This window comes from Drosophila tropicalis, unplaced genomic scaffold (genome assembly GCF_018151085.1).
Source record: "Drosophila tropicalis isolate 14030-0801.00 unplaced genomic scaffold, ASM1815108v1 contig_845, whole genome shotgun sequence".
NCBI classification, from domain to species: Eukaryota; Metazoa; Arthropoda; class Insecta; order Diptera; family Drosophilidae; genus Drosophila; species Drosophila tropicalis.
Genome location: NW_027173338.1, coordinates 751,922 through 766,258, shown reverse-complemented (window position 1 = coordinate 766,258; position 14,337 = coordinate 751,922). Strand labels below are relative to the sequence as shown.

At 34.9% G+C, this 14,337-nt stretch overlaps 2 protein-coding genes across 4 annotated transcripts in view; one reads left to right on the top strand and one right to left on the bottom strand.

The window, feature by feature from the left end:
• The first annotated feature begins 510 nt into the window (after nucleotides 1-510).
• On the top strand, nucleotides 511-8,479 carry Or22c (Odorant receptor 22c). Its single transcript, XM_068294708.1, has 7 exons — nucleotides 511-1,034; nucleotides 1,251-1,441; nucleotides 1,517-1,698; nucleotides 3,403-3,504; nucleotides 3,725-3,877; nucleotides 4,225-4,373; nucleotides 8,364-8,479. Exons 1-6 carry the CDS (start codon nucleotides 511-513, stop codon nucleotides 4,273-4,275), a joined length of 1,203 nt encoding a protein of 400 aa, XP_068150809.1. The 3' UTR covers nucleotides 4,276-4,373; nucleotides 8,364-8,479.
• Nucleotides 6,144-14,337, bottom strand: part of dpr3 (defective proboscis extension response 3) — a 49,523-nt gene continuing 41,329 nt past the window's right edge. For all 3 annotated transcript variants that reach the window (XM_068295336.1, XM_068295334.1, XM_068295335.1), the window contains exons 6-8: nucleotides 9,574-9,937; nucleotides 9,396-9,493; nucleotides 6,144-7,250 (exon numbers count right to left, since the gene is read on the bottom strand). In XM_068295336.1, the coding sequence (XP_068151437.1) occupies nucleotides 7,141-7,250; nucleotides 9,396-9,493; nucleotides 9,574-9,937 (572 nt within the window). In that variant the 3' untranslated portion in view covers nucleotides 6,144-7,140. The remainder of the gene's footprint in view (nucleotides 7,251-9,395; nucleotides 9,494-9,573; nucleotides 9,938-14,337) is intronic.

The following is a 14,337-nucleotide window of genomic DNA, read 5'->3' as shown; positions in this document are numbered from 1 at the left end:
TGTTCTTCTATTTAATTGTTGTGCAATAGACACAAAAAAAGGAAGAGAAAAATTCCATTTACAAGAGATGGTAAAGTGGGGAATAAAAAAGTTGTAGCAGAAGCTAAAAAGTTAAAGTAAACAAATAGAAAAATAAAACCAATCTAGAGGAAAATAAAGAAACGAGAAATGGTAACCATAATCAAAGACAAAGAAGGTGACACGCAAAGTGGAAGTAGGTGAAGTGGCCAAGGGATGTCAGACCAGTCAGACCAGGAACAGGTCAATGGAATGAGGTCCTGGTTCGCCTGACAAGTGCAAAAGCAGACGTAAGCATAAAAACAATTAAAACTTTGACTAAAGTCAAAGGCAAGCGGCCAACGGCCAACGGCCAATGGCCAAGTCCAGGCAATTAGCTTGGGGCATATAAAAAGCAGGCTAAAACGAAATCCCAAGTCCTGTCTGTCTTTTGCTTTCGACACTTGCCCCGTAGTAGTTGTTTGGCCAACGATACGGATACCAAACAAAACAATGATTGACAGTTCATTGAAACTAACGCCAGAACCATTGATAGCCCATAGTTTCTATCGTATACCACGCATCTCGGGCTTAATTGTGGGAATTTGGCCCCGATGGAATCGTCCTTGGTATATCTGTTTGGTATTTCTTTTCAGTTTCTTTGTGGTTTTAGTTGGTGCTGTGGGGGAGAATCTCTATGGATGCTTACACCTGGACAATTTGGTAATTGCCCTGGAGGCCTTCTGTCCCGGCAGCACCAAGGCCGTTTGTGTATTGAAGATGACCATATTCTTTATGCATTTGCCACAATGGCATAGTCTGAGTGAACGTCTACGCCATATGCTTTATGAGAATCAAGATGAGGTTAGCCAACGTATGCTAGTTGGTCTCTCGACGACAGCGAATCGCCTTAGTCTGCTGCTACTTGCATCTGGCAGTACGACCAACACAGCATTCAATGTTCAGCCTTTGATAATGGCCCTGTATCGTTGGTGGCAAGCGTTGCCAGGACAAGTGGAGTTGCCGTTTAATATCAGGTTAGTGGTCAATGTGTACAAACAACTTGGAATTTAAAGGAGTATACCTTGCAGTGTAATCTAACTGAAATGTGTTTCGTTGTTTACCTTTTGCAATTTCAGTTACCTTTGATGCAATTCCCTTACCTTATCGACAAGCCGTTTCAATCAAATCTAACACTTTGCTCTAATTCCTCCATTTCTTTGCCTTTCTGTGTCTGTTTCTTCGATGTCTAGTTTGCCGGCCTTTGCCATCCAGCAGCCCATGTTTCCGTTCACCTATCTGCTGTTGACTGCATCCGGTTTCTGTACTGTGTTCACATTCAGTTTTGTCGATGGTTACTTTCTGTGCAGTTGCATGTACATATGCGGAGTCTTTCGGCTCGTGCAACAGGATATTCGCAGAACATTTGACGATTTCAGGGAAGGTATGAAAGGTTCAACTATAAATTGAAATTGTGGAATAATGGTTTTCAATGGTTTTTCATGGTTTTTCCATGCAGTGAATGTATTTACAACTTCCATCAACAATGGCATACGGCAAAAGCTACAAATTATCATCGAAAGACATAATGCTATTATCGATTTGTGCACGGACCTAACGAGCCAGTTCACCGTTATCGTTTTAATGCATTTCCTGTCCGCAGCTTTTGTCCTGTGCTCGACCATTTTGGACATCATGTTGGTAAGTAAGCCCTTTTTGGTCTTTCGGACCTGGTCGACGACATCGTCGTCGCATTGGCGGCCGTTTAAAAGGTTTTCCCTGTTTGTCATGTATTTCGGTTTCTGGTTTTGGCCTTTGCCTTCAACGGAAAATTTATAAGCGCCTGAATTGCCACTGTTACTGTGCCAAAAACTTTTTAATGCGCCTTTCACACGTTTTCCGGCGGTACTTGGGCACAAACTCACTGGTTTTAAAAAGTGCGAGAGATGTGGGGTGTGTATGGGCGGTGAGGTGGCGTGGGGTGGGTTGGGGTGCTGCGGTCGCCAAAGGGAGTTCTTGGAAACGGGATAAATATCTGCATGCATTGCTCTTTTGGTGTTTCGCTTCTAAAGTGGTTTTTCAGTTACTTGCTTATCTTGAGTTTTGTTTAACTAAATGATGAGCGCTTTAATTCTTTAGCAAATAAAATGTATCATTTTATTAACAATTAAGGGTATTTAAATGTGTCTCTGAAATTTCAATGAAACTAGTTAAATATTTATGGGTAGAAGTGAGAAGAACAGTGCTGTATGATTGAAGTAGAGTTTCCCTTTCTTCGAGCAGAGAGAAAAACATTTTCTATAGCAAATATAGCAAAGTACCCAATATGTACTTAGCAAGAATATATTTAAAGTTTAAGGCACTTATATTTTTGTTCCTTATACCTCCAGTCTTAGTTTATATTTTTAACCATAACTTGACAATTTTTGTACCCATATCAAGTTTAATAGCTTTAAATGGGATTGCTTAATTTCAATATATTGGTTTATAATAATATTTGGAAGTACCTATAACCCAACGTCTAAATTGTTTAAATATAGTTCTCTGTAAATAGTCAATTTGTGGGAGACTATAAAAAAAAAGGATTTATGAGATATTTTCGAAAGGTATGAGAGACTTATATAAACTGAGTTCAAAAATTGTCTTAGGTAAAGTATATTTCTCACTTGTAAAAGAATATTTTACGGGGCTATATTTTAACTGGATGAATTGTGAAAAATTTTGCTAAAGAAGTTCTGCCTTTAAAGGTCCCAAAAAGGTTCTTCAATGTCACGATGATTTCTGTCGAATATCCTTTGAAGTGAAATTGTTGAAAATGAGTTTTAAATTTAATTTTTCCAGTAAACATATGTCGACTCACGTCGGAGACCGACTGTCTTTTTTAAGTCAGAGTTTTACACTTTATAATTTGTTTTGTTGAATGCTTTTCAGAAGAGTTTTTGATTAGGCATTTGAAGTAGAGAATGTGTACAGTCATTTTTAGTATAAAATTTCCCCTACCAATGTCCTTAATAATAGATGATTAACTTTCTAAAATCCTTATTAAACAAGTTTTTACATATAAATGAAACAGAATTTGTTTTACATTTTAAAGCTTTAAGTTAGGATGAGGTTATTATAAGAAAAAACGGTTTAGTAGTATTCGATTTGTAGAGTTATTATTTACTTTCTTCCGATTAAAAAAACAAAAATGTTAAAGTTATTGTTATTGTTCTCATTATTCATATTTATACCACTTTACCTTAGCAATGAAAATTTCTGATTCCGAGTCTATGGTTTAATCGGTTTCAAGTACAAGTATAAATAGGAATTCCTTTTGCCATTACTACAAGTGGATCCTTTCACTAAGAACCTTTCTTTTCATTTACTCTTATTGGTTTTTTTTTTTTTGGTTCCCATTTGCAGAACACATCATCATTGAGCGGCTTAACCTACATCTGCTATAGCATTGCGGCATTAACCCAACTTTTTCTATATTGCTATGGCGGGAATCATGTCAACGAAAGTGTAAGTATTACTTTTTGTGCGGTTCACTTTTGGGTTTTTTCTGTAATTTCAATTTGGCATGAGCATAAAAAATGATGGCGTACTTGTGATAAAATTTTAATTACACAACAAATTGTTATAGCAATTGCTCCTCCACTTGCACACACTCTGCCACACCCCTCGCATGGCAACCAACCAGTTTCCTTTTGATATCTATTTTTCTCTCTGTCATGTTTGCCAGAGCCTTGCCGTGGCGGACGTGCTATACGAAATTGAGTGGTATAAATGCGATGCCAGGACCAGAAAAATGATTTTAATGATATTGCGACGTTCGCAGAGGGCCAAAAGAATTGCGGTGCCATTTTTTACGCCCTCATTGCCAGCCTTCAGTTCGGTAAGAAGAAGCGAGACAAGTGATTAGAATGGCACTCATAATTTTTGATTTCGAAACTGAAAACATGACCAACAAAAAATATTGTGCACTTAGCAAAGCTTGATATATTATTTGGCCTCTGAAATGAATCCTTTTGGGTTTTTTCAAATGTCTTAATTTTCTTTTTGAAGCGAAATTGAGTGAATACCTATTTGAATTTTTTTATTACACTTTTATTAATAATCTTACACCTATTTGGCTCAGTGTACTTACTTTTGGTTCACATTTCTATTCCTATGGCATCCATATAAATTTATTTGTATTCTCTTTTTTTTCTGTTTGTTTTTTTCTTCTTTGCCTTCTCTCAGATACTCAGCACAACTGGCTCATATATCACACTGCTGAAGACATTTCTATAAGCCTATGTGGCGTATGATTGATATCCTGGGATTGCAGATTTGGCATCGCAATTCCAATTCAAATTCAAATTGAGACAAAGCGATACGAGCTTATATGTGTATGTTACATTCTTTCTCCTTCCTCCTTCTTCTACTTTTTCATTGTTTATACAAATTAAACAGAGAAATCTCTTAACTTGCCCAGCCTGGCCTTCTCAGTGCAACAAGTTGTCTTTTTTTGGGTGTTATGGTAATTATTTTTATTGAAAAACATTACGAATCAAAACTAATGAAAAACACTTGCGGCTATGGATGCCTTAATTGGGTCAACATTTCGCGTTTTTATGGCCCCACCGAGCTCAACTTATAATCATTTTATCCTGTTGTCTGCAGGGAGCAGCATTCGTTGCTGTTGTTATTATTATTATTATTATGATTTTTTCCCCAACGAATATCAATTAAAATTTGCGTAGAATTTCAAGCATCAACTGCAGCAGAAGCGCCGCCTGCTTAAGACGTTTATTAAAATTAGTGAAAGTTTTTCTCGTCTCATCTGCTTGAAGGTTTTTTCATCCACTTGTAGAAGAACAACTTCTAGCGAGAAAGGTTCGAAAAGTTACTGGTCTCTTAAAACTGTATTTAAAGGGTTACTTGCCTCTATTCGGCTGTTGACTTCAACTGAACTTTCCATTAAGTGCTCACTTATGACATTATATTCAATTATTGAATATCAGTTCTAAGAGAGCTTAGTACAAGTTGAAGAACTAAAGAATTAGTTTACTTTTCTGTCTTACCTCGTGTTGATATTTATGTATGCAAAATGTGTTGTTAACAAAATTATGCAAGAAACATCTATTTAATGCTCGATATTAAACATCAATTAGGTTAATTAACTAAAGAAAACTTGGCCAGAAATTAGCTACCTTTATAACAACTGCCAGATGGCAATTATTAAGGGAATATATATAAACATTTGAACAATTGTTTGGTTACAAAGTTACAAATTCAAGTGAATATTTTACACATGTTTAGGTTTCGCCTTGACATTGCTAACTCAAATGTTTCTCTCCCGACTTTCCATTAAAATTGCTGTAAATGGAATATATTGTATAAATTGTAATACCACAGGAAACGAAGAATCAGACTGTTTAGTGATATTTAAAGAATTTCCAGTTATACATACATGTATGTTATATGTAGACTAAGTCCTTTGATTCTAAAAGTTTTAAGTTCAAGGATATCAAGGTCATAAATTATTTATATAGTTTTCTATCAAGGGCCTTATTTGGGTAACTCAGTCCATCCACAGAGACTTTAACATCCCGGTGAGATGGCATTCGGTATCTCTCCAAGCTAGATACCCAAGATAGGGCATTGGCCCTATGCATGCAGACCAGACGTCTGAAAAGATGTCACCCACTTGCCACTTGACCTGCCATTTAGACCAGAGATGAACTGGTGATTCTATCTCCATGTCATGTTTGACTTTGATCATATTTGCTTATTGTTCAGATTTGAAGAAATTAAAATAAATACAAACTAAAAAAAGGCAGTATCTAAATGAACTCTTTAAGTAAGAAAAGAATCCATTATATTTCATATAAATAGATTTGAAAACAAATTGTGTATTGGGCTCTTGGTTAGTTGGGCCTTAAGTTTCTTGAGAGGATCTTAAATAAAACAGTATAAATAAATTCATTAAAAACTCTTACCATAGGCCAAAATTTATTGTGTTGTATCGAGCTGAAAAGCTTTAAAAATATTTTAAATTAATAGATAAACATGAATTTTTCCAGAAAATGAATTTAATGTTTCTGTTTTTTTTTTTTTTTTCATTTTGTTATTTATTGAAAGAATTCATTCCATTGATTTATTAATTTTTAGGTTTCTCATCACATAAATTATCTAAAATCTGCATTTTTTGTTTGTTTTTGGTTTGTTTGTTTAGTTGTCGCTTAGGTTTAGTAAATTCATGCCTACAATTACTAAGTTTTGTATTATTTTTTATTACAATTTATGACAAATGAAATTGGGTAAAACGTTTATGCATAAGTTTTACGCAATATCATTTGAATACACCGACTTAAGAGTTTGTGTATGGTTTTTGATATCAATTTATTATTAATATATGTATATATATACTCGTATAAGTTAATAGTAGATATATGTTTTAGTTTCTTATACTTTTAGAGGTTCTGTCCACATTTGTGTGTGTCTTTTTGATCTATTTATATATTACAATTTTGTGAGTATCTGTGGATTTTTGTGAGAGACTGTCTGTTGGAGTTTTTTGCTAGAGGAAAAAGTGAAAACAATAATGAAATAAAACAGTAACACACATACAGATACAAATGTATGAAAAACAGCCGCATCCTTGTGGTATTTACACAGAGTTGTCTCCTGTCCTTTGCATGACTCTTGCGTCTGCTTCTCCTCCCCCTCCTCCTACATTTTACTGGTTCTTCTGTTGTGCATTTTTTCATGCCTTTTCACTTTCACTTTCTCACAATGAAATGTAAATATTACAAAAAGAAACACATTATGCTTGAAAGGCAAAAAGATGAGGAATAAAAAAGGGAATATAGAAAAGAATGAGAGAGATAGGACGAGAGAGACGAAAGGAAAATAAAAAATAAAGAAAGAAATGTCTGCCTTGTTTGCCTTTCCCTTTGGCAATCCACAAAAAAAAAAAAAAAATGAAGGAAAAACCAACGGAAAAAATATATGTTTATATATAGAAAACGAACTCAAAATGCCATATAATTTCCTAGCTGCAATAACGATGTTAAGCGATGGGAGGAGAGAAACCACTGCTGAGAATGACAGGGACTAGGCAACTTTCACCAACAGAACCAAACACGTACCCAAGCAACCATATATATACTACTACTTTGTCCATTGGAGGACCAACAACAGACAGAGACTGAATCGCAGCTTCAAGTCGAGGCCACACAAAGCAAATCCAGCACTTTTCTGCATCGCTGCGGGATTCTCATCTGTAAAGAGCACATAGAATGGCAAACGGTATGACATGTGAATATTTAAAATTTTGCACCCAGAATAAACAACTTAATTTAATTGTGAAACTCAGATCTTTCCATCTCTCTCTCTCTCTCTACATACATATATACACATAAAGACAAAAAACAAAGTCTCGCTTAGATTAATGACATCTTCTTATGGTTGTGTGTGTGTTCGTGCCTCCATTGTGTGAGGTTTTCTAAAATATTCTTCATAGAGCATCATTTGTCAATGCTTTATTCCCATTGCTTATTCTTCAAGCAAAAAAAAAAAAAAAAAAAGAAAGAAAATATGTCTTTTTCATTATATTCTAGAGTCACAGATTTTTGTCAAGTCTCTTGACGATTCCAAGGAAACTCGTATTAAGCAATCTTCATTGGAAAAGTCACAGAAATCTGATGATGTCTTCTTGACGGATAGTAACGTATTAGGAATACCTTTAAAATAGCAAACCGATCATTCAGTTTGGGATTATTTTATATATCTATGTAATAAAAAAAATAATGTCGTATCCCATATCGAAACATAACATACAGATATATCATTTGAAAACAAAAAATTTGTTTGTTTCTCATTGTAAGATCAAGATTAATAGCTTCAGTTAAGTTCACGGATCGGTAGAAGACAAATCAAAGAATCTTCTCATCATTAGCCAGAAATTATAAAATTTTTAACATTTTTAGTTCCAAACTATTTTCATTTGTTTGATCTAAGTTTTCATAAACAGAACGATGTTATATAGCTCAAGAAAGTTTTAGCATTTATTGTATAAATTTTTGTAATTCTTTTGATTTATTATCTAGTTTTTATACCCAAGTCTTTGGTTACCATTTCCCATGTTTGTTCGTCGGATGGCTTCCTTTCATCTACCATTTGTGCCACGCGTTTGTGGCACATGTGGCATATGATTAACTGCCTTTTCTAACTTGTCTCAGACATTTAATCATATTTATGATAGCTTTAAATTGTCGACATTTTTGGTGTCGGTTAAAGACTTCTAAATATGTAAATTCTTTTCATTTTAACTAAGTACCAAACATTTCGTTTAACATTTGGACATCAAAATGCACTTCAATTTGTTGTTCTAGGCCATAAAAATTCAACGACAACGGATGAAGATGTGGAAAAGCGCGTCAAAAGTTTACGATGTCCAAATGCCCTTTTTTAATAGAGGCTCTGCCTCATTTTAAGCTTAAAATGTCTTAATTTGTTGCCTAATTTATGTATAAAATATGCAAAGTTCAAATGACATCTTCTTGTAGGCAAGCTGAAGACCATTACTCATACGCCGAGTGGGCTTGCCTATCTTCGTGAGTAAACAAACAAACAAAACAAACCAAACAAAAGATAAGTAGACAAAAACCAGCTAGGAGTGAAATAGTGTTTTTTTCCTCTTCTTTCTTTTAGTTTTTCGTTGCCTATTCCAAATGAAGGATGAATTTCACTTGGACACAGTGAATGCCAGGAAAACGACTACAACTAAGTTGGTATTAGGCCAGGGGCATGTAAATAGTAAAAAAAGTAATAAAAAATTTAATGAACGAGTTAAAGTTAGGGTAAGTCATTGACCCAGCTTCTTGAAATGAAAATATCCTTAACTGAGGCTATAACTTACACAATTTGCATTCTTTGATATGGCCGGAAATAAAACTATCCAGAAAATATTTTATTTTCATGTTTTCATATTCGTTCTTCTTAGTTAATTTTAGCTTTAAATTTTAGTTTAAAATTGAATAATGATCATACAGTTTAGATGTTATACAATTTAAAACGAAAAGTTTCAATTTTCTAACCGCACAAAAGTGTTTAAAGTTTTTGTATTATTTGGAACCATCTCTTTTAAGACTATCTCAGAAATTTCGAAATTGCTTTTTCTTTCTTTCCTTTCATTAATGCTAAACTTTCTAAATTGGTCAGATAATTTGATCTATATCCCAAACTCCAATCAATTAGAACCAATTAGAAATTCAATTTGCTTACAAACAGTATATAAACATATATTTCTTGCTCACTGTAAGGACTATTTGTTGTTAGTTGTGACAAAGCGGCAAGTCGGGTATATAATTAGAAGGAACAGTTAAAAGCACCTGAGCCCACTATCCACTCCATTCACAACTCACCATTAATCACATGGACCAGTACACTGGCACTGCTCGCCGTTGTGGGCTGACATGTGTAGTTGCCAGTATCCGTTGTCTGGGCATTCGAGATGCGTAGCCTGGCAAGGTGGGGATTAGTGGCAAGCGCCAAGTTAGTTAGTGGCATCGGAAAGAACCTAATTAATAATTGGATACCCACCTTGACTTAAGGGTATCACCCAGCTGCGATTCCATGGCGATGCGTGTGGCAAAATCCGTTTGCAGATCCACACTGAGAACCTCATTGAGTGAGGTTTCCAATTTCCTGGAGTCCTCCAATGAAGTAGAACTCTGCTCCGTTTGTTTTGATTGTGGTTTGCTGAGCTGCTGCTCCTGCTGCTGCGGTGCGCTGTCATCGTCGGCATCGAAGGGTGTGATCATATGCTCACCTCGATACCAATAGATGGGTCCTATATCCTTAACCGATGGCTGTTGCACCACACAGTTCAATATGATTGCACTGCCGGCTTTAAAATGCAAATCATGTGGTCCACTAATGATTGCCTTGGCATCAGGTGAGATTTCTGTTAAACAGTGGGAAAGACATAATTCCATCAGTTCCATCAATCATTATGAAAAATAAATCCTTAAATATTTTTCCATTTAAACTTTTCAATTCACACTCATTCGGTTGTATAATCATTTTCAGCAATCGATTGGCTTCCCCCTGGAAACTTTTAATCATAAAACTTTATGGGCATATGTAAGTTTTAAATTGCACTAAAATTGAAGTGGGTGCCAGATTTTTGCATTACACGCACGCACACACTCCCATTTTTGGGTCTACCTACATATGGGCATTGCCACGTTCTCCGCTCTCTCTTCTGGCCCCAAAACTGGGTTAATAATCATATTTATTATGCATTGGACTGTACAAATAATAATAATTAAAAAGTATATCCCAACCAAAAACAAAAAATAAATAAAAAAACTACAGAAGGCAAGTAAAAATATTTACAACAACAATAACAGAAAGTTTTTCACAGTGGTAAAAAGTGGTAAAAGTGTGTTCAGTTATAAGTAAACGAGGCAGTGAATGAAGAAATGATGTAAGTTAATATATATAAATCAGATCAAGGTATCAGATATTTCTCTGATATTTTCTGTAGATCTCCAATAGACATATAGAATTATGAAAAAACCTCTTCAATTATGTGATTCAGGAGGAAACGTTTCTTAGTATAAGGCATAGGCTGATCAAGGGCCTTTAAATGGGGAGAATTCTACTCCCAAAAGTATGCGATCAGCAGTTCTAAAATACGCCTTTCCAATGACCTATTGATAAAATATATTCTTTTCCTTGATTCTCCTTGATTCAAACATTGTTATAGACAATTTTAAACGCACAAGGCTCATGAAAATTTCTAGATTTTTTGAAAGCTTCCCCATTTTATAGCCATGATTCCGCCTTTGGTCAAGATTACAAGATTACAAAAAAGCTTTCAAAATATCTCTTAATTTGCTGATAATCAAACCACTGTGCATGGCATGCCTTGGTGCATTGGTCGTGCCCATTAAAGTGCATATCATGACGATTACATGAGTTTGGCGGAATGGGGAAGTATGCAGTGTCTGCAAAGGATCGTGGCGACATTTGGTCTAGTGGCTGACTCCCTGTTCATTTATACCCCCTTCCCAGTGGCCTTCATTTCCTCTCTTTCAACTGTCTGTGTGTGTTTGTGTGTGTGTCTGTTTGTTGGGGTCTGTGGCATATGTTGCATATATGCTAGTTTGTACGAGTGTGTTTCTTTCCGAGTGTGTGCGTGAGAAAAATCCCACTGCACCATTAAATACGTATGTATTTGTATATTCGGTGAGTGTGTGTGTGCTGGTGTTTGTGCAGTGTCACTGCGTTAAAGGCAATTAACACCCAGCCAAAGAGACGGTCGCTCTGCCTCTACTCAACAGAAATGCACCAGCAACAATTTTCCTTCTCACTATTTTTTCATTTCATTTCGGGATTTTCTTCTTTTTTTTTTTCACTCACTCTACCAACAAAAGTTGGTAGAATTTTCTTCGTATTATTTTCTTTTTTTTTTTACTGGGACAGCTGTCGGTAAAGTTTTTCATGCATTTTGTGTGGCCGTGCATGAAGTTTTTTAATTTAAATATTTTATGAAAATTAAATGAAACGTGACATTAAAAATTCGTTACGAAAGATTGCAACCTTAGATAAAAGATGCAATTTTCATAAAATAATCAATTTAATAATCTAAAGAAACGAAAACAACAATAAATATTTTAGAAAATTTATTACCTAGAGTTCTTAGCTCAAAAATTAACCATTAACTTTTGGTTTTCTTTATCTTGTTCTCATAAATATTTTCCTACTTGGAAGTAAGTTTTAACTAATTAGTCGTAATTGTCGGCCACAACTTTTAATAAGCATGAAACAATTTATACCAAAAACTGAAACTAAAAATTACAAGCAGACTAATTAGTTCTGTATACAATTTTTGTGAAAATTTGGAAAATGTTACAGCAAATATACAATTTTTTTTTGTTTACAAAATTAAAAGGTGCAAATTAGTTGCTCTCCTGCTCATTAAAATGTAAATTAACTTTTCACGACATTTTTAGAAACTTTATTATTAAATTTAGTTCAATATTTAATTGAATGGTAAATTTTAGGTAGAAATTTCAATAACCAGGGCACTCTGAAGGTTTAATTTAAAAATTCTTCATCTCCACTTCGAACCAATAAACTGACTTAACTAAAAACTTAAACACTCTCATTCCGATTACAAAGATAGCAAAACTTTACAGTCACATTTTTTTAAATCTTTATATTAATTGCATAAGAGCCGCAATTATTAATCAATCATGTTGTTAATTACAATTAAATATTGAGAAAAAAAAAAAGAATACGCACATAAACCAACGGGTATGAGATCTTATAAATTATCTTCTTAGCTCATCCATACCACATACTCGAAATGGCATATATGTTTGGTGGCCAAGCTGAATTTATATGAGCCACATAAATCTTATGGCAAAAACAGTGGAAAAAGGCAAAGTTGAAAACAAAAATGAGAAATAAAAATCGGCCAGTTGGGCACATAAATTTACATAATGACATTAATTAAATGCAATACAACACAGCGGAAGGGTAAAAACAAAAAAAAAGGTCCAGAACAGAGGCGGAAAAGGCGAAGAACGCCAAAGGAAGAGTTAAGGTCCTTGGGAAAGTCACTCGTACGACACGTATGCCGATAATGTTATTAAAGGACGTCGCCAGTTTGCCACTGACCAGTCGCCAGTAGACCAGCGAACGCTTTTGAAATTGTTTCATTAACGTAAATTAAAATGCATACGGCCGTAAGGAAAATGTAATCGTAAATGCGTTTGTTCCAGCGCGAACAACAAGGACAGAATAATGGCCATAGGCCATAGTGAGACCCGGACAGGACTGCATAATCGGAAACTTAAAAAAGGATTGCAAACTGATTTGCATAAGTGGCTGACAACAGATGCCGACAGGCATTCTCAGTATTCTGTTGCCGGTAAATAAGTTCTCAATAGTCACTTGGCTTGGTTTCTTATCGCAATCGAAATAGCCACTAGCTTTTCCTACATATAGCCCTTGAAAAGTATTCAAGAAGTCGCAAAAAATCTCATTAAAAAATTACAGTGAATAATGAATAAAATTTATCATTCATCTTACATATATATTCAATCATTTATTCATCTATCAGACAAACTATATATCCACTATAGAAATGATTTTGACTTAAATAAAGCGAAAATTAATGAGAGAACTAAACAAAGGTGTTTAAGAAAAAGGAGAAGTTAGCCGTGGCTAAAGATGTATTAACTATTCATTCATTCATTTATAATGTCATTAATTAATCAATTCGGTCAACATTAACTTGCTGACATCTTTTATCGTTTACCCATTTTGCGGTTGTATTGTCGTGTGACAAGGTATCTACAGTGTCTGCTAATTATATGCATACCCATTATTAATGAGTCATTAAAACGTTGAATACATTTCCGATCATGCAGCAGAAGCAGTCACATTGGCTTACTGTGCGAATCCCGTTGGGCTTGACATGCTAATTAACTCTCCCTGGGACCCATCACGGCCAACATTAGTAAGCATCTCATGTGAGGTTCAACAGGAGCTCCACCTGCTCTGATGGCCATGAAAACGTAAACTTTCAGTTTACTCTGCTGTTTTGTCACCCGTCGGCACTTTGGGACCTTGTAAGCAACAATTTTCTTTCTTGTTTTTTTTTTTTTTTGGTGTTTGTTTGCTTTTTATTTTTTGTTCATTATTTATTTATGGGCAAAAATACAAAATTAAAAATGTATGCCCAACGGGCATTTGAACGGAAAATGCACACGGACCGCTCTCAACCTTAGACGGAAAAGCTTTGCCGAAAACCCCAACACCCAAAACTCAACCCCAAGCTTCAGCCTTTGGGCTTTGGCAGTCAAACGAATGAAATAATCATAATTGCTAGCTGCTGGCGTAGCGCAAAACGAATTAACATTTTAAATAAGCATTTAAACGGTCCAACCAAACCGGGCAAATGTGTGCAAATACAAGGGATCATCTTCTGATGAATGCACAAAAAGCATTTCGCGTATTTACCAAGTTAATTAAGTGGAAAATAGTCATTTACATGGGGCATCATGGTAAACAACTTGTACATTTACGGGTTACAAAGAGTCAGATATTCCAATTTCTCTTTTAGTGTTCTACGAAACGACAGGACTAATCAGCCAAAAAGTTGAAGAGACATTATATTACTCTTTTGGATAAGTCTATATATGTATTTACTAAACGACTTTAAACTTATTGTGCTCTTTTGGGCATTTAGTCAAAGTACAATAATTATCAAGAAGTTAATTTTTCCCCGACGGCTAATGTCTTTCTACATGGGATGATCACTTTCATTCTAAGTAGTGCTCGATTGAT